The sequence below is a fragment of the Globicephala melas genome, chromosome 2, assembly GCF_963455315.2.
Source record: "Globicephala melas chromosome 2, mGloMel1.2, whole genome shotgun sequence".
Lineage (NCBI taxonomy): Eukaryota > Metazoa > Chordata > Mammalia > Artiodactyla > Delphinidae > Globicephala > Globicephala melas.
In genome coordinates this window covers 7,271,863-7,297,447 of record NC_083315.2, presented here as the reverse complement: position 1 = coordinate 7,297,447, position 25,585 = coordinate 7,271,863, and the positions used below count along the sequence as shown (strand labels likewise).

At 41.9% G+C, this 25,585-nt stretch overlaps 1 protein-coding gene across 1 annotated transcript in view; it reads right to left on the bottom strand.

The window, feature by feature from the left end:
- Window positions 1-25,585, bottom strand: part of FAM107B (family with sequence similarity 107 member B) — a 219,831-nt gene that overhangs the window by 114,482 nt on the left and 79,764 nt on the right. The window contains exon 2 of the mRNA XM_030832444.2: window positions 24,017-24,077. Coding sequence (XP_030688304.1) covers window positions 24,017-24,077 — 61 coding nt within the window. The remainder of the gene's footprint in view (window positions 1-24,016; window positions 24,078-25,585) is intronic.

The window sequence follows — 25,585 nt, the reverse complement described above, 5'->3', positions numbered from 1 at the left end:
TATTGCATGTAAAATTTTGTGTACCTTGCATTTGAAATGTTTGTATTGTCTAAAAGAATAGTTGGCGTGGATACCTGATTCAAACTCATGGTTTTTAAGCTGACAAGCTAAAACCTAATTTGTAAATGGTATTGAACCGTTTTGGAGAACTGAACATTATATGTAAGTAGATACTATGTATAATGTAGATGTTATCATATTATATATATTAGATTTATATTACTTAAGTAAGTTTTGGGAAATTTTGGCGTTACAGAAACAACTGAAGGACTTAGAAATAAAACTATATAAACGGAATAACTATAGATGTAATTTTAAATGTTTAGAGGAGTTTAGGTTTTAAATGGGACCCAAGATGAATCGAAGAGCCTTTAAAGTGACTTTTAGAAATTTATTGGCATCTTATTTAAAGCAAAATAAGATTTATAAACTTAAGGAAAAATCATGACTTTTCAATTTACTTTTAAAAATCAAGTATTAATATTAAAAAACACAGAAGTCACGGCAGTACGAACAATCTTTTCACCTAAGATACATGAAAAAAACATGTGTATATATATATATACATATATATACATATATATATAATATATATGTTCTTTGAGGTTTCACAGTCAGTGAACACTCTGTAACATGGTAAAACTCGGATGGAGTTTTATCTTCTTACGCAGGATGCTGTGGACAGACAGGGCTTTCTTGGCTGCAGAATTTCCTATTCTCCATACTTCAGGCTCATTTCAATAGGCAAGGCTTTCAAGAAAAGACCAAAATGTACTTCCCTGGCTCACTTCAGCAGTTTGTATTAAAGGAAGCACTTAGTGCCTTGAACGCAATGTTCAAACTTGGTTGTTGAGTTCAACGCGGCATCCCTTCTCCTTCCGTGTTAAAAGGCACAGTGGAAATAGACTTGCAGAAAAATAGTTGTCTTGCTAGATTGACCACAGTAACCATTCTCAAAAGGATTGCCTACAAATGCCCGCTGCTCCCAAAGAATCCCAACAAATAAGAAATAAAACACTGCACCTCGGCAGAGCTGAATTTTACGTATGTACGTCTTTACTCAGCTCTCGTTTTCAAAACCATGTTCTGAAATGAACTCTCCTCAGAGCAGTCAATTATTAAAAGAAAGAACTTCAGCTAGAGCCTTCAAATGCTATTGTTTGAAAGTCCTTGAATTCTAATGGGATCTAGTCTGTTTTAAATGGTTTACCTGATGGACTTTTATGACTCTTTTACACTTATTGAGAACTAACAAAAGGATGAGCCCAAAGCAAACAGAAAGGTATTAATCTGCAGTCTCAACTCTGCCTCTTTCTGTTGTCCAGATCATCACAAAGCCCTTTCTATTTAGATTAATGTAGATAATTTTTTTTTCCAGGACAGTATGAAATTATCTCACGTGTTTTCCTTTGTTTTCTTCTCACATATGCATCTCACTGTGTTTCCTCAGGTTCTGCCTTGACAGCATCCTAGCACCTCTTCAAAAGGTCTGGGTGAGCTGTGACAAAGCGAGAGAGTGGCATGGACATATATACACTACCAAACGTAAGGTAGATAGCTAGTGGGACGCAGCCGCATAGCACAGGGAGATCAGCTCGGTGCTCTGTGACCACCTAGAGGGGTGGGATAGGGAGGGTGGGAGGGAGGGAGACGCAAGAGGGAAGAGATATGCGAACATATGTATACGTATAACTGATTCACTTTGTTATAAAGCAGAAACTAACACACCATTGTAAAGCAATTATACTCCAATAAAGATGTTAAAAAAAAAAAAAGAAAAGGTCTGCATCACAATCCTCTTCCTAATTTACTCTCCCAGAATATCTTTCCTGAACCAACGTAACATCTCCTTACAGTAAACACCTGCAAAGTGCCTTACTGCCACTTTTTATTTCTACAGGATGGGATTTTGCTCCTGGCTTTCCTGGGATAAACTTGTCTATCTTTTATATTAGTTTACTTATTCCATGAAACAGATGAGCCAGTGTGTAAATTCCATGGCAGCCCTTTTAAAATCAATCTATTTTTAGAGGTAGATTCCTTCTGTAGAATTCCTCAAGAGTAGGTCAGAATTGACTGTGGTCATTTGAACAGCTCCTTAATTGATCTACAAGAGCATCTACCACCATGTCCTCCAACCCTGGCCCTGCGATTTAAGGAGATTCCCAAGGTAAAAGAGAGCACTGCTGACAGGTGATCCTACGTATCCTTCTCTTCTAACTTCCTGGTCCCGTCCCTGCCAGTGATGTCATAAATAGCCCTGGCTGCTCCTTTTCCTACCCAGTGAATTGCAAACTCCTGACCCACTGAGCACCTCTCCCTAACGCAGGACTGGCTATGTAGCTTACGGGGGACAGCACAAAATAAAAATTCTTAAAAATGCACCTTGTTAAAAAACAATGATTTAAGTATTTTGAGATGGTGACGGCAGAGCAGTAAGCCAAGTGCAAGGCTCTTCTAAGTTCAGGTCGCTGTAGGACTATGTGGGTTGTATGTCCGTGAAGAAAAGTACAGATTCTTCACCATCAGAATCCCCTCCAATAGAATTCAAAGATTTGCATCTAAAAATTATTACGTAAAGGAAATCCAAAAGTAACTTTTTTCTTAGGGAAAGGATGGGGATGTAGAAAGGTGGGCGATGGAAGATAGGTGGGGTATGACATAAAGAAGGAGAGACTCGGGACATTCCCCAGGGATTGAGAGGCTGACCAGCTTAGGACAGAGACCAGGAGGTACACGGCAAGAAGTACCAGAGTGGGGAGGGGTTCCAAGATGAGCTGGCGGGTCGTATGCCAGAATGATCAACCAGTTTGAAATCATAGAGCTAGTCAAAAGCACCTCATTGAATGAAGCCCCCTTTCAAGACATCATGGGAAATTCACATAGGTCTTTGATTGTGAAACTGACGAACAGAAAATGGAACCTTTACATAACCCTTGAGAAAATTGATACATGTACTAAGCATGGACTCCTGGTTTTCCAATAATAATGCAAGAAGTTATAATTGATGCTAAAACTATCCTGAACAAAATTAATCAACTCGATACTTCAGAAGGCATTTCAGAATCTTGCAGTGCCTTGGAATAAGGATTAGGAATTTATTGCTGAATTAAATTATTGCATTGATTCATCCATGAACTAACTAAATTAAATTCATGAAATAAATTAATTTATTGATGAATAAAAGTATGACCACACTAGCTTCTCACTAATCCACAAACGATTAAATTAGTTTTCATTGAACAAACTAATTACAGCCACTATGGAGAACAGTACGGAGGTTCCTTAGAAAACTAAAATTAGAATTACCATATGACCCAGCAATCCCACTACTGGGCATATACCCTGAGAAAACCATAATTCAAAAAGACACATGCACCCCAATGTTCACTGCAGCACTATTTACAATAGCCAGGTCATGGAAGCAACCTAAATGCCCATCAACAGAGGAATGGATAAAGAAGATGTGGTACATACCTATAATGGAATATTACTCAGCCATAAAAAGGAACAAAACTGGGTCATTTGTAGAGACAAGGATGGACCTAGAGACTGTCATACAGAGTGAAGTAAGTCAGAAAGAGAAAAACAAATATCGTATATTAACGCATATATGTGGAATCTAGAAGAATGGTACAGATGAACCGGTTTGCAGGGCAGAAATAGAGACACAGATGTAGAGAACAAACATATAGACACCAAGGGGGGAAAGTGGCGGGGGTGAGGGGTGGTGGTGGGATGAACTGGGAGATTGGGATTGACACGTATACACTAATATTTATAAAATGGATAACTAATAAGAACCTGCTGTATTAAAAAATTTTAAAAAGTATGACCACACTAGCTAATCACTAATCTACAAATGATTAAATTAGTTTTCATTAAACAAACTAATTAACAGGTGATGCGGATCTAACACATATTTGTTAAGCAATGAATACATGGAGAAAGGCAGGCCAGTCTCTTATTAACCCCCAGATCTCAGAATTATAATTTTCCAATCTGAAACCTGACAACTTTTCCTCTCCTCATACTTCTCCTTTGTCCCACATAGCGAGAAATTTAGAACATTTACGGTTAATCGTAGCGCCACTTTGTGGAGCATAAATACAATTTAGGGAAGAGGTTAAATGAGTTGTAATGGCTAAACCTCAACTCACGTGCCTGGAAGTAAAGGAATGTGAAGCCATTGCAGAGTTTCCCCTTAACACTGTGAAGGGGACTGTGATTTTTCTTCTATAATTGAGTTATAATTTTAAGACCTTATTCTCAATTTTTAAAAAAATCATATAAACTAGCTCTTAAGATTTCAAAAGATACGCTCAGTGTCCAAAATTTGGAAAGCCTGGGTTTATTCACACGGCAGCACCAGCTTTTGGAGAGGATGAGAGTGGATCCTGAAAAAGAGGATAAGGTTCTGCTTCCAGTAATGGTGGAATCAACTCTTCCACAGAAAACAACTGTCAACTTCAAATAAAATCCAAAAACAACCACTGAAGGCTTGGTGAGTGACCAAAAAGCAGGTCAAACCTGGAGAAGAGTGTCCACATTTGGGACAGAAGTGGCACCAGCTGAGTTTTGTACTTGTGTAGCCTTTAGCCTGAAGTCAGATGGTTCCTTTGGGGTGGGGAGGGAAGAGTGGCAAAACCTTGAATAGAAACCGGCAGTCTTTCTGGGCTAAAGAACCCAAGGACAGAGGCAGGGAAACCACATCAGCTAGAAAACGAGGGGGAGAAATCTGGGAAAGGAGAACAGGAAAGAGGGGAGCCTCAAATTTTCGGCATAAACTTTGCGCACATCTCTGGGCTGACCTTTAAACTCTCCCTGCACAGCTAGACTTCAAGCAGCCCCGCTGAGGCTAAAAGAACTCAACAGAAAGTTTAGCTGTTGTTCATAATTTATAAAAACAAAAAAATCAGTATTCTCCACCAGTGGTCCTCCAGTGGGTGAGTTGGAGTAACAGGGATATTACCTCCTACGATGGACAAGACAGCCTTACACAGCAAAGTACTGTTTTACTCAAAACGTGAGTTTCTGCTTTACACCTATTAGGATGGCTATTATCAGGAAAATGGAAAAGAACAAGCGTTGGGTGAGGATGTAGAGAAAATGGAAACCTTGTGCACTGCTAACTGAGAATGTATAATGGTGCAGCTGCTGTGGAAAATTAGTGGTTCCCAGGGACTTCCCTGGTGGTCCAGTGGTTAAGACTCCACGCTTCCACTGCAGGGGACGTGGGTTCAATCCCTGGTCAGGGAACTAAGATCCCACATGCCTCACAGCACAACAAAAAAATTTAAAGAAAATGAAAATGAGTGGTTCCTAAAAATTAGACATAGATTTAATGTGTGATCCAGCAATTCCACTTCTGGAGATGAAAGCAGGGACCTGACAGATACTTGTACACCCATGTTCATAGCAGGATTATTCACAGTAGTCAAAAGGTGGAAACAACCCAAATGTCCATTGACAGACGAATGGATAAACAAAATGTAGTAGATACATACAATAGGATATTATTCAGCCTTTAAAAGGAAGGAAGCTCTGACATGCTACAATGTAGATCAACTTTGAGGATATTATGCTAAGTGAAATAAGCCAGACACAAAAGGACAAATATTGTATGATTCCATTTATATGAGGTGTCTAGGGTAGTCAAATAACTATGGTTACCAAAGGGGGAAGGGGGGTAGGGATAAATAAGGAGTCTGGGATTAACATATACACATCACTATATACAAAATAGATAATCAACAAGGACCTACTGTATAGCACAGGGAACTCTGCTCAGTATTCTGTAATAACCTGTAAGGGAAAAGAATCTGGAAAAGAATATCTATATATATCTGAATCACTGTGCTGTACCCCTGAAACTAACACATTGTAAATCAACTATACTTCAATAAAAAAAATTTATAGAGATAAAAAGTAGAATGAGAATGGACTTGAGGACACAGGGAGGGGAAGGGTAAGCTGGGACGAAGTGAGAGAGTGGCATGGGCATACATACACTACCAAATGTAAAATAGATAGCGAGTGGGAAGCAGCCGCATAGCACAGGGAGATCAGCTTGGTGCTTTGTGACCACCTAGAGGGGTGGGATAGGAAGGGTGGGAGGGAGACACAAGAGGGAGGGGATATGGGGATAGATTTACACATAGAGCTGATTCATTTTGTTGTACAGCAGAAACTAACACGACATTGTAACGCAATTATACTCCAATAAAGATGTTAAAAATGCAATAAATATTTCACTTTCACATTTTTCAATAAAAATAATTGTAGTTTCTTGAAAAAAAAAAAGTAGAATGGTAGTTAATAGAGGCTCAGGGGAGCTGGTCCATTACACGGGGTGAAGGTAGGGGTGTGTCCAGGGGTCGGGCTGGAGGGCTGGCTTAGGTGTTTTGCCCACCCCTCTGGTGGTGTTGTGTGCAGGGGGCATGCGTAGTAAGTACCCTGTTTTTGCTCCTGGCTCTTCAGAAGTGGCGCACAGATTCCCTTCAGATTTTACATTCCATTTATAAATGGAATCATACAATATTTGTCCTTTATTTTTGTCTTTTTGTATCTTTTGCCCATAATTTGCCCCAACTGCACATACATGCAGTTATTTTTAGTCCCTTATAGTTTCTTTGCATTTTGTTGCTTAAGGAGATGTTTGTCCAGGTACAAGCATTGCAGCAAAGGGTCACAGGTCCCAGCCTGTCTCGAGACCACACTGCCTCTCAGTAAGTGTTGGTCAAAAGAGTGAATGATTTCTCCAGAATTATAGGAGGTGCTTGATTGCCCTTTTTTATTTGCCTTCACTGCTCACATTACCACATCCTAGGTGAACCCTCTTTGGATCCACGTCTCTTAAGGGAAATTCTCATCTGCTTTAGTTCTCCTGCAAATAAAGCAGAGATCTGACCAAATTTGGACCAGTAGAGCTCTCATAGGAGCCCAGTATGACCTGACTGGGTGGCAGATACTGGATAATAAAGAGGTGATGACCTCCAAGTGAAATAAAACCAATGAATTTTCTTTTTGCTTGTTGGATTTCCTAGGATAGCACCTTGCATAAATTCTAGCTAGCATGATGGAATTTTCAAGCTGGAAGATATCTTATAGGTGATGCGTCCCAATCCCTTAATTTAATGACAAGCAGACTGAGGCTCAGATCAACAAAGTCGTCAAATTGCCCAAAGCCACACAGCTAGTGAGTGATTCCCAGGCTGGAGGCCAGAGGAGACAAAATACTCCAAAATCTATTGGTACATCCTTTTCCTCCAAGGGAAATGCCCAGATCCATAATTTTCCCATTTTCTCTCTCTCTCTCTCTCTCTTTTTAATAGAAAACTTGGAGCTAAAAGGAGTTATGATCCAATTGTTTCTTCTCAGATGGATGAATAACCAAGTTGGTACTTTCCATTCCTAATGGCTCAAATTACTAAGCTGTATAATAACTTCCAATTTTGAAAGGTAAATAGATAAAATGCATTTGGAGAGTTGGGGTCTTTTGACACGTAAGACTTCTGAATAATTTCAGCCAACACCGGTTTGGACAAATACAAGTTGCTGTATTGTGCACTGGTCCTGGGTTAGACAGAGAGATGCAAAGCCAAGTTAGGCCAGTTTCAGATGACTGACCCTCAGGTACAGGACCTCAGCAGCCATTGCAGGCAGCCAGCAAATAATTCCAAGGGAAAATTTAAACAAAGTCACTTTGGGTAAAGACACAAGAAAAGAGCAGCCCAGTGTAAGATTTTTTAAAGCTGCTGTCATATTACGTATTTAGAAATGACCTAATGGTGCCAGTAATGAGGAAGACAGACCAAGCATAAGAAGCAAGGATATTCCCTCTCCCTGTCTTATTCTCTCTCTTTATCTACCTAATCTTGTTAGTGTTGTAAGGTGGCAGAGCTGGGAAGGGAGAGGCCAAGATACACTGGGGACCAGCAACAACAGCACAACGGTAGTCACGATGAGGGCTAACACTTATTGGATGCTTACTATGGTCTAGACACTCTTCTTATTTAATTCTCTACTTAATCCTCTACCATGTACCTGGCCTTGTGCATTCCATATATATGACATTGTGTTACCCTCACACCTAGCTGATGAGGTCAGTGTCGTTATCCTATTTTACAGCCAAGGAATTTCCCTGAAGTGAAACAAGCCAAGCTTGACATGGGATCCACATCCAGCTTGTCTGACTTGGAAGCTCATGATCTTTCCCACTTATGACACCTGCCACTGTGAAGGCCCATCAGCACCACATGCATTAGCAGACATAAATATTACAAGCATGGTGGAGGTTTTCCTCTACGTTGGAAATCAGAAAATGTGAGCATTGCATCTTGGTTTTGCTTCCAATTTTCCATGTGACTGTAAGCGAGTTGCTTACTTTCTCTGTGACTCAGTTTCTTTACCTGCAAAGTGAAAATTATATCTGTCCCACTTGATCTCAAGGAATTTTAATGAGAAATTCAATAAATGATTGTGAAAGTATTATGAAGAATGTTAAACATATGTAGGCTTTGGTATGTTGTATTTACTACAAAATGCGGAAAATTTCTCCTCCTCCTCTTTCTCCTCCTTCTTCCCAGTTTTATTGAGATGTAATTGACATCTAGCACTGTACATCTTTTTTTTATTATTTTATTTATTTATTTATTTATTTTCTGGTTGTGCTGGGTCTTCGTTGCTGCACAGGCAATGTTGCAGTGAGCGGGGGCTGCTCTTCGTTGCGGTGCGCGGGCTTCTCATTGTGGTGGCTTCTCCTGTTGCGGAGCATGGGCTCTAGGCTCACGGGCTGCAGTAGTTGTGGCTCACTGGCTCTAGAGCGCAGGCTCAGTAGTTGTGGCGCATGGGCTTAGTTGCTCCGCGGCATGTGGGATCTTCCCGGACCAGGGCTCAAACCCATGTTCCCTGCATTGGTAGGCAGATTCTTAACCACTGTGCCACCAGGGAAGCCCTAGCACTGTACATCTTTAAGGGGTACAGCATAATGATTTGACTGACATACATCATGATATGATGATCACAAGAAGCTTAGTGAACATGTATCATCTCATATAGACAGAAAAGAAAAAATATTTTCCTTGTGATGAGAATGCTAAGGGTTTACTCTCATAACAGCTTTCATATATAATGTATAGCAGTGTTCATTATATTAATCACAGTGTACATAACAGTCCTAGTACTTAAGTATCTTACAACTGGAAGTTTGTACTTTTTCACCATCTTTATTCAATTCCCCCTGCCCCTACCCCTCGCCTCAGGTAACCACAAATCTGATCTCTTTAAGTTTGTTTTCTGAACTATAAGTTTGTGTTTTGAAGAAACGTTGCTTCTTATTTGACAGACAGGAGAGGTCTTTCTTATATACATCCTCTGTCTTGTCATCTTCATGCCCAGCTACATAAAGTGGGCAATAAATTACCCCTTATTTATTTATTTAATTTTTTTAAGTCTTTATTAAATTTGTTACATTATTGCTTCTGTTTTATGTTTTGGTTTTTTGGCCACAAGGCATGTGGGATCTTAGATCCCCAACCAGAGATCAAACCCGTACCCCCTGCATTGGAAGGCAAAGGCTTAACCACTGGACCACCAGGGAAGTCCCCTACCCCTTATTTATAAAAAGAGGTAAACATAGAGTGTCTGGTCTAGTAGGAGCTCAATAAATATTAATTTCCTCACTTTGTTTGAATGGGCATAGGAGGCAAAGCCTGTCAGAGATTAATTATATATCAACTTGACTGAGCCATGGGTTGCCCAGATATTTGGCCAAACTCTATTCTGGGTGTTTCTGTGAGGGTTTTTAGATGAGATTCACATTTAAATCAGTAGGATGAGTAAAGCAGATTGCCCTCTTGAATGTGGGTGGGACTGTCTAATCAGCTGAAGCCATAAATAGAACAAAAAGACTGATCCTCCCCAGAGTAAGAGAGAATTTTTCCTGCCTTTGGACTCAAACTGAAACATCAGCTCTTCCTGGGTCTCGAGCCTGCTGGCCTTTGGACTGACCTCTCCCATATCTGCAGATCTTCAGATCCTGGGTCTTGACCCCCTCCCAAGTTACATGAGCCAGGTCCTTATCATAAACCCCTCTCTCTCTGTCTCTCCTCCCCATATGTATCTAAAAATTATTTTCATATATTTTATATGAAAAAATATAGATGTATAACTGAATCACCATGCTGTACCCCTGAAGCATCGTAAATCAACTATACTTCAACTTTTAAAAAATAATAAATACATAAAAATGTTAAGATTGAAAGAATCTTAAATGTATATACACATCCTATTGATTCTGTTTCTCTGGAGAACCCTGACTAATACAGCCCGGTACTTACTCATCAAAAGTCACGGGGAATCTGTTTACAACATCCTAAAAATAATAATCGGCCAAGATCTTATAAGCAATTAGGTTCAAAATTGAAGATCCTGAGTGTGGCGGGGAGAGAGAACTCTGCCCTAGGAATCACTTAGTCACAGCAGAGCCCCAGCCTTGGGACTCAGGACACGTCCTTGGGGAATTCTGTACTTTCCATGACTGGGAGCTTTTTGTCCTTTCTGCCCTAGGGTGCAAAGCACTTTTTTGGCTACAAAAGGCTCCCTTATGGTCTGTCTCGCCTTCTCCACTTTGTACGTCTTTAATAAGTGTCAGTTCCACAGAAGGCAGTGGCTCTTTCTTTAAAAGTCCGAAATGATCCCCAATGGCTTGTCACCTGGCTATATTAAGAATGGCTTTTAGATGTCTGCTCCCCGTTATTCTCAGCCAGCCCAAGAAAGAACACACTGTGGCTGTCTGCCTTTGGGGGGTGCTTCCTTTCCCACATCTCCAGTGATTTATACCTCGTTTTTCCTGGTTAACCATGACCATGGCCGTGACCATGCACACAGTCTACCCTGGATAGACTCAGCTCGTAGGGGATATGGCTATTAACGAGAAAGCCTGGCTCCCAGAGGGTTTGGCTACTGAGAGGCATTTTTCTTTCTCTCTCATTTACTAGTGGAAAATACTGCCTGGGAGGAAAATAAGATAAACAGTGGCCTTTCAAATTTCCCCTAAGCTCGGGTTTATGTTTTACTTTTCCCAGATCCCAGATAAATTCTCTTCCTGGTTTCTGTTTTATGCCACTTTGGAGGACATATGTCAGGCTCTTAACACTGGTTAAAAATAGGCCATTTGGATGGAAACAGAATATCATAACACAGCGGGGTTTTGCTGTTTCATTTTGTTGTTTTAATAAATGTAAGTTTAATCAAAAGAGCTAGATGAATCATCTTGGAGACTAAGTCCTCTGTTTGTTTACAGAACAGATGTAACTTCTCAGCTCTCTTCACTCATAATCATTCTGCTTGATCACCCAGAAAGGTGGGTTCGCCCTGTCTCCACCACTGCTCTCTCATGGGAAGAGTCAATTTAAGGGAACATCTATAATTGTATGGTTTTATCTCTGTTTAGTCTATGATCTTGCTTGATAGTTACTTGGGTGCATGTCTTACTTCCTCTGTCAAATTGACAACGCCCCCCAAGGTTACAGACATGTTTTTCCCACAAGACACACCACGGTCTGTAGACACATATAGGAGACCCTCAATTGGAAATATCTGTTGGTTAAACGAATAAGTGAATGAAAATATTTTAAAAGCTATAGAGATAAGAATTCTAGGGACTGTTAGGCTCAATTATAATTAGCCGCCTGTTGCCAGCAGTTTGAGCAGATAGTCAATGTTACCAACGGATACCAGCCAATTGGTAGGTAAAGATGTATGACCATCTTCTCTAAGATCTCTGTTCTCACACAGGTTACTATTCAAAGATGAAGCAAGGCATTTCCAGTCAGCAAATTCTGAAGCCATGCTCCAGCTATGTGCTACGGTCTGTACAGATTTACACTTTCTAAAATAGGGCTCTGGGGCCCCAACAGGAAGAGGATCAATGCCCCCAGTAAGGATGACTCTTTCTAGAACTTAGTATTTTGCTAGACTGAGGCAGTGTTGTAAGAAGATACTTTATTTCCCCAGCCATCTTGTGCATTCAACCCCCTATTGACATGCTGACCTATATAAGGAATGAAGAATTTGGCTTCTGCGGAAAAACAAAGTGAAGAATGGGGTAAGAATGAACTCTTCAGGGGAAAAAGAGTCTACTCAACTTTTCCTTAAGAAATTTAGGTCATTTGAAATAATGTGCAAACACTAGGTTTTTTTTTTTTTTCATAAAAACTCAATTTTTTCCTCGGGCATCTCAGAATTTTCCATTTCTGGTCAACATCTGAGAGACGAAAGAGGAAGTGTGATCTGAGGTAATTATGGTCTGACCAGGAGCAAAACAGGCCCCAGACCTCATGAGGAAGCGCCACCAAAAGAGGAACAGGGCCCTTTGACTTAGAAAACGAACGGCTGGGGTCGAACGGCCCCCCTAATTCAGAGCAGGTGCAGTCACTCTGGCCACTTGCTGACAGGCGAGACGGAGGAGAGAAAACAAAAGGCAGGGACCGCGCTGAGGCTCAGAGGCAGTCGGAGGTTCCTGTTGCTAGGGAACCACTTCCTGTGCGCTCGCACACAGCTATACACATATCACTAGAATAATCCTTCTCAGGCTTCGAAGGAAAGGAAAGAGCTCTCAAAGCTCAGACGTGACAGTAACACCAGGCAAGGTCTGGCTTTTCCAGCAGGCGCTGAAGAACCCAGGATGCCAGGAGAGAACGAGAAGTGAATGGACATTTTGTTTTTATTCAAAGAGACAGAGGGCTAACCCCCTTCCCGCATTTATCTACCCCGATGTGTCAGATGCAAACAGTGACCACACACAAACACACGTGCACACACGATTTTACTATCAGTTTCTTGAGAGCAGAGAGCACGTTTCACTCATTTTCAGATGCCCGCATTCTCCCACACAGCGCTTTGCACTCAGTTCTCCAAGTTCCTTGAATTCTATTCCTTCATTTCACAAAGAGTTACTGAGGATTTGGTTCTACACACACTGTGCCGAGTGCCTGGATGGAGACAAAGATGCACAGATACCATCCTCCCCTCAAGAAGCTTCCTGGTCTTGTAAGAGTAACACGAGTGACAAGTAGGTTTGGCTACAAAGAACAGTAACAAAAATAACAGTGGTGTATATGAGATGGAAAGTTTTATTTTCTGGCTCTTACACGTAAAAGAAAGGTCCAGAGTTGGTATGGAGCCCCAGAGACCAAGGTCTCTCCTGTGTTTTACCCCCACTATCCTTAACGTGGTTTCATCCTCAAAGTTGCCACGTGGTCCAAGATGGCCACCATGATTACCCATCACTGTTCCAAACAGGAAGAAGGAAGGGTGTGCTCTCTTGAGGGAGATTTCTGGAAGCCCCGTGGTAGTAGATGCTACACTTGAAATCTTTTTATAAACAACATTAAAGCCCCTTCCCTTATGTTATTGTTTTGGGGGTTGTGAAATCAGTCTTATTTGTATACAGTTACTTTTTTTCATTACAAAACTTGTAGCATCTCATTATGGCAAATTTGGAAAATAGATTAATTCATCCCTAATTCCAATATGTATTTAAGAACCATGAAAATTTTTATTGCATACTTATGGTACTAGAAGCTAGGACTATAAAGGTAAACAACTGCTGTGAGCATTCTGTTTCCTCTCCCTCCCTTTTGTAAAGCTCTGCAAGCTATGCATTGGTTTTTGTGTTTTGTAGTTGTAATTATGGTAAATAATTTTATATCCTCTGTTTTTCACTTCACATTAAATCAATAGCTTTTCCCCATTTTACTATATGACTAAATTTTTAATAATTTAATAATATATACTCATAGTGAAAATTGAAATGTTATTTAAAAAATAAAAACAACCCAGTCAAAAGACAACAAGATACCTCTACACACCTACTAGAGTGGCCAAAATCCAAAACGCTGACACCACTAAATCCTGACAAGGATGTGGACCAACATGCAGTTTCACTCATTGTTGGTGGGAATACAAAAGGATACAGCTTGGAAGACAGTTCGGTGTTTTTTCTACAAAACAAAATACACTCTTACCATAGGATTGAGCAATTGTGCATAGGTGAATATAAGTATTGTATAGACAACTGGCAGGGGTAAGACATGTCCACACATGACTGTAAATCATGGGCCATAAGGGAGGTCTTGGTGAGATTACTTCTTGGTATGTCCTCCGTTATTACATCAAGACTATAGCATTGAACTTGGACCTTCAAGCCTAGGTGTGATTTTAATAGATGAATAGATCCTCTGTCAGTGGTGTGTAGGATGTTTAAGAGCAGGTGAAATATGGATGCACAGACGCCTGTTAGGAAACTATTAAAATAGTTTGGACAAGAGGGAATAATGACCTAAAATGGAGTGTAACAGCAAGACTGAAAAAGTTGGAATAGATATGAGAAACATGACAAAGGAACTCAATAAGAAGGATACAGAGGTTAAGTAGAAAGAAGGAATCAGACCTGGCCTTGAAGCTTGAAACCAAGGTGGATAGTGACACCATAAACAGAAATCATATCATTGGATAGAAGAACCAAGTTTTAGGGAAGTTTATTATTATTTTTGATTCTACCAGATTTAAATATAATGTCCCAATAGAGTTAAGTAGATTTAAAACACAGATACTCGGGACTTCCCTGGTGGCACAGTGGTTAAGAATCCACCTGCCAGTGCAGGGGACACGGGTTCGAGCCCTGGTCTGGGAAGATCCCACATGCTACGGAGCAACTAAGCCTGTGCGCCACAACTACTGAGCCTGCGCTCTAGAGCCCACGAGCCACAACTACTGAGCCCGCATGCCACAACTACTGAAGCCCGTGCGCCTAGAGCCTGTGCTCTGCAACAAGAGAAGCCACCGCAATAAGAAGCCCACGCACCACAAGTGAGAGTATCCCCCGCTCGCTGCAACTAGAGGAAGCCCACGCGCAACAACGAAGACCTAACGCAGCCAAAAATAAATAAATAAAATTAATTAATTAAAAAAATAGAACATAGATTCTCAACTTCACCAAACTTTAAAAAAAAAGGTAAAGACTCTCATTTCTTTACTTCATCTCCATCAAAGCATGACTTTATATGCCCAGGGCAAATTCCAAGAACTCGTCCTACCCCGGCTCTCCCTTACAAGAAACCCGGAAGTTTAACCTTTCTAAAGGGCACCCGAGCTAAGATCCCTGCTGATAAACTTGCTCAAATCAGAAGGATATAAAATCAACCCTCTCATATGGTACTGCTCAGAAATTCTTAACTCTGTCCAGAAGACATTTGGTATTTGCAGAGTTGCTGAAATGGCTAAGAGGGTAGGACTTTGGACTCAAGCAGACTTGTGTTGGGATAAATGAACTCTTTAAACTTGAGTTCCCTTATCTGCATAGTGGGAATAATATAGTACCAATTCCATAGCGCTGTTAAGAGGATCAAATAAGAAATCCATGTAAAGCACTTAGCAAGGTCCCTAATGAATTGCAAGTACATAATAAATGTTAGCTGGTATTATTGTTAAGTACCAGGTCGGCATGGTTACCAGATGTTTTATGTTCAATTGTTAGAAAAGAACAATTCAGATGATGTAACCATGAATATGCAAAAATCAAACATGGCAGCTGGACCACATTAACTAAGGATAAAATCAGTTGGTTGTAGGAGGTAAAGAACAGAGAAAGTTGTAGTCACCTGAAGGAAGTGATACAATTATCCATTTTCCTGAAGCCTTTGCAAATTGTCGGAAGGAACTACATACTGTGAACCCCTTAGAGCAGGGCAGCTATGAGAAGAGTCTAGGCACAGGAAAAAATGGCAAAGCACGAACTTCTGGAAACGTGGCTATTAGGGTTGAGGGTAGTAACTGGTTCCAGGTGAACAAAAAAGCAAGAAGGCAAGACTTCAGGCCCTATCTCAGTACCCAGCATAGCAGCAGGTTCCGTACACCCTTGCTGAACACACAGACAGATGAACTGTGGGACCAAATGCATGGATGCCCCAGTGTTCACAGTGATGGCCAAATACCAGAATTGGGTCTTTGCGACACCCTGACTTTTTGAGTCCTTGATCTGTTCTGTTTCTAGAGCTTGAAAAAAGCCAAGGGCAATTTGTCCCTTTTGTCAACTTCTCCTTGGATAGGAAAGCTGAAAATTTCCACGATTACTATACACACAGGAGTCATGCTTGATCAAAATCTATGGAAAGGTGCCGGGCGCACAGCCAGATGGGCAAATGCTCACAAAGGGATGTTACATCAGGCCTGCTGAGCATAGGCAGAAACAGAAGTCTTTGGCTGCAACCCTCTCAGTGAGAACATGGTGGTTCCTCAGCTCCCACAAAAGGATGACCCAGAGGAGAAGACTGTGGTCCCTTAGGTGACCCCGAGTCCTCCAACGTCACGTGTCACCAGAGTGTGAGCTGGAATACACTTCTAGCGGTTCAGCTGCACCCATCCGTTACGTGGTTCCTTCTCCTGGGGGTACCCTGCATACCTGCCAAATGTTGGTAGCCCTCCATTCCTGAAATCATGAGAAGCCTGAAGAGTATAGTGTTAGCCTCTTACCAAGAAGAAACCATCACTGCGGGGAACTTCAGAGAACTGTGTGAAGATCACTGGCCGAGGTAAGTGCTCATCAGCTTGAAGAGCATTCCCTCCTGTTTCTATAGCAACAGCCTCTGCATCATCTTATCTGCTCCTCAAACCACAGGCAGGATGGGGAGGGAACATCTAGAGGATGCAACCCCAGCTGATTTTTTTTTATCACTTAAGGATGCAAGCCTGGTTTGACCAGTCTCTGGCCAAATTTCTCGAGAGAAATCAGAACCTAGATTTTTACATGACATTTTCCACTTTTTAAACATTGACCACCGATTGAAAAAAATTTTTAAAGACTGTGGGCCAAACAAAACACATCTATAAGCTGAGTTGGCCCTGTTTGTAACATCAGCCATAAGCAGTTAAAATCAACTTGCAGGAGTTCGGAATTACTCACTGTTTCTGAATATCTGTGGAGCTCGTAGACTGAATATCAGCTCTTGGCTATAATTTGTTTGAGAAAGTTGTTCATTAACATTTTACTATCGTGTTTGATTGTCTCCTCCTCCCATCATCTCTCCGTGATGAAGGATAAGGAACCAGAGGTGTTTTTCCTAAGCTGTTTGGTTTTAACCAGGTTCAAAACAGGGTAGATGGTTATTCTTGTTCACATGGATGCAATCAGTAACCAAGCTGAATGTGTTACCCATCCCCAGTGAACAGGGAAGGACAGAGGGCTGCAGTCAGAAAAAGGGAATTTTAAGAAGCTTGGCGATGCCACCATTTTGACCAGTTAATAAGGTAGTAATCAAAGCAGCTATTTTGTATTTAGGTATTTAAAAAAAATTTTTTTTGAAAGGTTTTCTTTTCTGAGATTTCAACCAGACTCATGGACGCTTTCAAATATGTTATGATGAGTTCAGTGCAGAGACTGTCAAGGGACCCTCTTTTAGTTCGGATTCCTTGCAGGAGGTGGAGGATACACCAGGAGGGGAGTGGGGTGCAGAGATGGGAGGGGGGCAGCCGGCACTGGGCTTTATCCAGCCAGCTACTTCTGGGGGTGACTGGGGCTTGGCTCCGTGGGGCAACCCTGAGAGCCGGCGTGGCCCGTGCTCCCCAGCTGTGCTCCCCAAGGGGCCAGAGAGCAGAGGTAGCGGTTCATCAAGTCCCACCAGTGATCGCTCGAGGGCTGTTCCTGAGGGGTCTTAGAGCAGGTTCTGGAAGAGAAAGCCTCAGGCAGAGGCCTGCAGGTGCTGGAAGTGGGGCAGGTGTGCGCTGAAGTGGAAGGTGGGAGACAGGGCGCACCCCCAACTTCATCCAAACCACCTCCCCGGTCTCTGATACGGACAATCACATTTTCCCAGTATTACATAAAGTGCTGCCCCAAAGCAGCTGTAGGACAAGCCCCTTACTGTCTTCTCAACCATGTTGCTTGACCCTGTGCCCCCTTCAATACACAAATTCGGGAACAGTGGCCGATCCACCAGGAATCACTGAAGCGTGTAGCAAAGTACGGCTGCCATGAAGCCAAGTTGAACTGGAGGTAGGGAGAGCAAGGAAATAAAGCAGCTGATTTCAGGGGCCCCGGGACCAAAAATGCCACTTTACTGAAATGTTTGCAGAGAAACATGGGTAAAGGGCAACAAAAACAATGACAACAACAATCTGTGAGATGTAAAAACTTCACGTCTTCTCTCCTCAGAGCCTTTGTGACAATAATCAGCTGGAATTTCTAGATGGTGATTTTCCCACTCCGCATATCCTGAGAACAGAAGGGAAGGTACAATCCCAGGAGAGAGCTGGGTGGGCATCCAACTACGTTGCATGCAACACAAGTGTCATCTCCTTATTCACGTGCAGGGAAAGGAAGTGGGAAGTGGGAAGGGGGTAGAGAGATTCCCCCAGGATGGAAACCTTTAAAGAGCATCGCTGTACAGTTTGATTTATTTAATGCACGTGCTACTTTAATCATTGCTGCTTCTGTATATTAACGTCACCTTCCCAATTCTTTGTCCTCTAAGGGGCTCTTACGAGGACCCAATAACACATTTTAACCAAACAACAAAGTAATAAAAGAAAGTGAAATAGGGTAGAAACACATCTTGTCACACACTCACACACACACACACACACACACACACACATTAGGCAATTCTGCTCCAAGTATTACCGCACTGAAGATTTCATTCCTGGTAACTGATTGACGTTATGACCTGGATGAACTTCTGGAAAGCTCTCTGACTGCATGTCCACTATGCTAAGGGGACATAGGATCGGATGGAGAGTAGTACAAGACAAAGCTGGCGGGGTGTCTCACCGCGCACATGCGCACAGTGTCAAAACCAACCATCAGCTGTGCAGGTGCATTTCTGCTTCTCCTCAGGGCACAGGTGCCCATCAATCAACAATGCATCAGGTATACCTTGAACACAGAGGACTAAAGCAAACCCTCATTTTCTCTAAACTTGTATTTTCCCATTTACAAACAATAAGCAGTCTGTTGAATTTCCTAAATAAAAGATCTGGAAACGATTAGCTCTCTGCCCATGGGGGGAGGAGAAAAAGCCAAGAGTGCTCTCTGGGTGATGCTGAGGAGGACATACGCTGTGGTTTCAGAGACGTGGGTGGTACCATCACTTAAGAGCTTTTTGTCTAGGAGAGCGCTGAGAACTTGGAAACCCGATTTCCTCCATCTGACACTTTCTCGATGCAAAAGGTAGTGAGCTGGGAGCCGACAGACATACTTTAATAGGCAGGCCAGGAAGTCTCCCATCACCGCAGACATGAAGCCTTCTGTGGCTGGCCACCCTCTCCTGACAGAGGCAAACAACACCCCCGGCCCCATCCACCCACCCCCAGTCACCAGAGAAACGTCTCCTCGGATTCTAGGGCAAGTCCAGCTGACTTCACAGGTGAAGAAAACCCAGGCAAAAAAAAGACTTTTTCCTACTGACCCTGATAGTGCAGAATCTGTAAGTAAATTCTGGAAACGTCTTCCTCTCTACGAATACGTGTTAGAGCCCATGACCTCCTGTCCAGTGGGGTTTTAGTTCTCAGAATAGGGAATGTGTCACCCTCAGAGGACTTTGTTCCTTTGATGAGCCTCCAGCAGCAAGCAGGTTGCTGCCGTCATTGCTTCAGAAGAATGTACGTGATGGGTAACATCTAATCATTATTATTTGAAGTAGACACGGTTATAGTGGGATTCCTTAGACTAAAATAAAAGTATGGTAGCAAAGTCCCATAAAGGGGTTTAAGGATAAGGACTTTGGGCTTCCCTGGTGGCGCGGTGGTTGAGAGTCCACCTGCCGATGCAGGGGACACGGGTTCGTGTCCCGGTCCGGGAAGAACCCACATGCCGCGGAGCGGCTGGGTCTGTGAGCCATGGCCGCTGAGCCTGCGCGTCCGGAGCCTGTGCTCCGCAACGGGAGAGGCCACAACAGTGAGAGGCCCGCGTGCCGCAAAAAAAAAAAAAAAAAAAAGATACGGACTTTGCTGAAAGTCATCTACAAACCCCAGTAGCATTTTCTCTAATAAAAGGCCTCCCAGGAATCCTCAGATTATCTGTTCCAAGTTTCAGAGAATGGAAAGAAAGTAAATTCAGGATAAAGGCGGTGCACCACGCTCCTGTTTTCTAACTTCCCCACCTGAACAATTTTCTATTCGTTGGCTGGAGCCCCAGAAAGATCAGCGAGGAAGATAACTTGTTGGCGCGATCAGAATGGACTTTGACTGCAATACGGTTGGCTGGGCCAGAAACCTCATTTGGACGGTTCTACTATGATGCGAAAGTAAAAGCAGACATTTTGTCTGAAGTATCAGAGGCTCGGTCTCATTTTCGTCACCTCCCAGGGCTCTCAGCCGGAAAGCCTGACTTCTGAGTCTCCTCGGGGGCCCAGCCTCACACACACAGTAACATCACGTCGCTTAAGAAGCTGCAGAGTGGAACCCTGGTCTCACTTCCCCAGAAAGGTTACAAAAAATACATATATTTTTCCCTCATCGCATCCATTTTTAGTTAAAGAACTTTAACCGTTTGGGGTTCGTTACTTTACACTTGAAGAACCTACAAACCACAGGAAATGAACATTTGACTAAGTGCAGATGACACAGATAGCCACCTCTGTAAGTGTGCTGGGGCCCACTCCACCCTAGGTGACCTTTCGCAAAAGGAGAACATTCACATGAAATTCTTTGACAGTCATAATAAAATGGTTTCTCGCCTCTTATGAAGCAAGTGTTGCAATCTTGGGGCCCTAACAGCACAGGGTGAATGCAAACTAAAAGCTAATGAGGATTCCACAAAGTCTTCCTGGATTTTAAACACATTTAAAATCGTTTCAGCATTCAAAAGGACTTGGCATTGCTTCTAAAGCAATGCGTGGCAAGAGACGTGGCAAGATAGAGCCAACGTTTTTAAAACACATATTACTTTTTTTTTTTTTTTGGGAAACACAGCCATCAGAAAGGATCCAATTAATTTTTAAAAAGAATTCTCTCAAGAAAGCATAGTTGTCCCATAGATTGGTCTCATTGCCCACAAGGGAATGAATGAATGAATAAATTAAGATATGATGGGCCACCTCTGAAAAGTTGTTCATCTCCCTCTTTCTAGAAAACTGGTACTACAGAATATCTTTTCCTTTGGCTACCAATAAGATTAGCCTAAGCAAGATCTGTTGTTTTTTCCTGTCAGCTATAAACCTGAGTCTCTGTACTAAGAAAAGTAATGCTCAGTTTTCATCTTATTCAATATCGATGCCTTTTATAAGCTGTTGTATGTGTGTGTGATTCTTGCCTTGTTCCAAGGGCCTTTCAGTAGAATAAAAAGAGATTAAATGAAGGCGGATCATATAATTTCTTCCCTACAATAAAAAGTCAGAGCAATCACAGGAGGCTCTGGGAAAGGAACACATTCCATGGAGAAACAAAACGGAAAGAGAAATTATCCAGGGAAAGAAGGACCTGAGAGAGAGGGGGGCCTGAGCCATGCAGACCAAAACTCTGACAACTCTGCTACAGTAGCTGCTTAGAAACAAGGCATACACCCAGGTGAGAACGTGTAGACTAGTTCCTGCCCTGTCCTCAGCACCTTCCAATAACTGGCTTATTGGGTCACGTTGTCAGGCTTCAAACCGTGCCTTCTTGCTGACGTAGAGTTCTCCCTGGTTGGAATTACAGCCTCCTCCTTGTCACTATCAGTAAAGCATCTTTGCTTTTTTTTTCTCTATTATATGAGCAACATCACGGCCGCATCAAAGGATCTCTTAAGTATATGGAAACCTCTTCACCGTAATACCTCCATCTCACCACCATTTTTCATGGGTCCAGGACTTCATGCTTCCTTGTCTGTGCAGAGCGATAAGCTTAACCCCAGTTTAGCTTCCCATCCTTTTCTTTACTTTTGCCTTGAATATTGTATCAGAAGGATATAATAATTCTTTAAAATGGCGCTTTCGATAAAGGATCTAACCTCACTTGTAAACAGACACACAATCTGATGGAATCTTCGTTGCATGGCCCCATAACTCAGGGCCATCCAATGCTCAGGTTGAGAAAGTGTGTAACCAGGCATCGTGGTTGGAGCCAGAAATGCCCCTGTTCTTTAATTGTTTGCTGGTGTTTAAAATCCCTCTAACACCACCACATTGTTTTCATTCCACAGGTAGATTTGTGGCTTAAAATACCAACAGGCTGAACAAGAAGCAACACAGTGATGTGAGTTAACATGCACCGAGGTGTATGAGCCTGACTGCATGTCCTTCTGAAGGTAGAGAACCTGGGGGATGAGGTAGTGGGGAGCAACCCCACTGAAGAGGTTCAGGGCACCAGAAGGGCCGGCTGGAGGTAAAGGTAAACCTCATCCATCTAATGAAACTTCCCAGCGCTGGTCTTGCTGAAATGAAGCACCAGGTGACAGCAACCCATGCTGTATCACATTAAAAGGGACTTGTTACAAATGGGCTACTCTATCTGCTCAGCTACATCACCCATAAAGTCAAGGGGGGATGCTACCTGATTCTGAGTAGGCATTAGGGTTCTGTCTATTGCAGGCAGGTCACATTAAACAAAACCTCCAACGTACATAGATGCCGAATTATTAGAGCTCAAAGGACAGGTAACGATGGCGGTAAAATTTAAATACACTCCCGATTAACCCGTCATTGTCCCCTGGGGGGCCCCTGCAAATATAAATTACAGACCTCAGGATAAGGTGACAGCTGCCAAAGGATCAGGTCGTCAGCAAAAAAATGGGCAGAACTCCAAGTAGATATCACTGTGGATTCAACTTACAGTATTTGGTTTTCACTTTATAAACACACCAGCTAATGTGTCTCTCTTCACAAATGGATTTCGTATCTCTCTTTCCAGACCCAGCTCCTATGCCACAATCTCTTGAGAGGACAGTAAGTAAAGAAACCAATCAACAGAAAGATGATTTGGGATCCTAATAAGTGTTACGGAAAAAATAAAAACCGGCAATGGGATGAAGAGTGATTTCAAGGAATGACAAGGTAGCTTCTGGGACTGTACATTCCAGCTGAGAACTACCTGAAGAGAAGAAGTCAGTCATGCAGAGATCTGCAAGGGGAGAGAATCGGAAGAGGCCCGCAACTAAAGCAATGTCTGTTACTGGCGAGGGTAGACACTTGGGAGGGCTGTAGAGGGAGATGCTAGAGCTGGATAATTGCTAATTGTCTCTCCTCCATGTAAATCAGAGCAGGGTGCCAACTTCCCCCCCCTCGCTGTGCATATTCTTTTTGTTACCATTTTTATTTTCTTAATTCTGCTCCCTGATTTCCATTGAATTACAAGAACATGACCCTCTATGAGCAGCAAACACGTCTGGAGCCCTCTTCTAACCCCTCATCATATAAAACACCAAATTAAAGCCATTGGAAAATAGAAGCTGAGAGTATTAAGATTTAGCTTTCATTATTATGAGGTCCATTCAACTAATGTTTATTTTTATGACCATTACATCTCATTATCATTACCGATCATAGGCAGAAGCTAAGTTATAAACTCATGATTTGTTTCTTTCCATATTATCTTAATCGAAGTCCTATTATGGGGTAAATAGCTTTAGCAAAGCTGCATATTTAACTATACACTAACAAAAAAACCAGCAAATGCATCTAGATAGCATTTTCCAAGGTAATCATAAATACTCTAGTAAAAAACTACACTACTTATTTCAGTATTACTGAATTTGAAATTTCTTCATCATTATCATCATCTACTTCATTGCAAGTATTTGTTCAGCAAGAACTGAAATCAATAAAAGAAAGAAGAAGAAAAAGAAAAGAAGCTATTTTCTGCATCATGACCAGATTATCCAGATGTCGTGCCTGGAATAGATCACAAGTGACATTTCTAGTCATGTTTCCAATCACTGGGAACATACAGATTTTCCTTTGCAATCTGCAGAGCTTTCGGATTCTGCAAGCCTTGCTGTCAACAATAGTAGCCCAGAAAAGGAGGCGCTGCCCTGAATGGACTCTACCTGCTGCCATCTTCCGTTCCAACCCGAGGCATTGTGGTTCTCTTGGGGATCCCTCTTCTTCCTGAATTCCAGTCCCACAGACCAGAAAAACAGGGAGAAAAGAAAAACAATGCATTAATTTACGGCAACACTTTTTGCAAACCAACTAATTAATATGAGATGAAGCTCTGAAAAAACTAGACCACGCCCTTATGAACTGAGGCTTCAGAGAAGCAACAAATTCAACAACAGCTATTAAGAAGAATAACTATGCGGGTGCTGGGTTACAAACTCCACGGTGCCATTCACGTGGAAGCGTCTGACTGTTGCCCCTGGAATTGTACAACCCAGATGTTCTCTGTGACTAATACATTTGGGGACATCAGTTACTTAAACACAGTGGGGTGGGTTTCTCTGTGGGAGAACATTTCTGCAAGTACATATGATGCAACGAAGAGAATTATGTTTCCTTTTTCACAATTGAAAAGGCTGATTTCGTGTGCCTTAGAAAATTCTATCCCAGCTCACAGTTATTTTTATCTCTGGGAAGGTGAGCAAACGCATTCTTCTCTGAGTTCTGGTATGACATTCTTTAATGACAATGTTGACTCCTATAGCATTGGTCAAAGTAGGTCCAGCTAGGAGGGGCAGGTGGGGAGGTGTAAATTAAGAGGAATGTCTACACGGGGCTTTTCTAATTTTGTCTGCAAGGTGATTTTATGCTGATACCTTTACTTATTTTTTTTCTCTTTGAACAAATATTCGTTGAGTTCCTGTATGAACTGAATCTGTGGGACCTTAATCTTTAGGAAAGATTCCTTCCAACAGCTCATGAATGCATTATACTGTAGCTAGTTCCCTACTCAGCTTCCTCCCTAGGCTAGCACCCTTTCTGCACATACTTTGTTCTTCCTAAGAATTTAGCACAACGGAAGATGTTCTGGACCAAAATGAAGCATATACGTGTAGGGTTCCATAAATGATAATGACTCTCTAACCAGAGTGGAACAACGGAACTCAAAAACTGACATTATTTATCATAGGAGCCATGCCCAATTTGTTCTAAGTGTGCAGCTCCTAGGTAATATCTCATCTGGCTGAGAAACCACCAGACTCTCAAACTTGGTAGGTAAGATAAATAAATATCCTTTTTAATTCATAAAGATTCGTTTCATTAAATCACCATCAGTATCAACTCAGAAAGGAATTGATTTCACCTGTGTTTTTGGGAACACTTTTTTTTTCAGAGATCAAAAATCATCTTCAAATGTTTATCACCAGGGACCGGTTTCAAAAATTTTTCCTAATTTTAAAACCCATGAAATTGTATTGACACGGGCAATTTGGTCAAACAGGTCTTCGGTCCCATTATCTAGATTTTATACATTACAAGAAATTTTAATGACAATTGCTTCCACAATTACGTGAATTAATAGATACCAAGGACATGTAAATGATAGAAAAGCCCCATTACACAGCAACTAAACGCAGCAAATAATTTCTTGTTTCACAAGGCCCAATAGAATAAAAACGTGAGGAGTTATTTTATAATATAGCCTCAGGGAAAGTCTCTCAACACACCAAAATAAT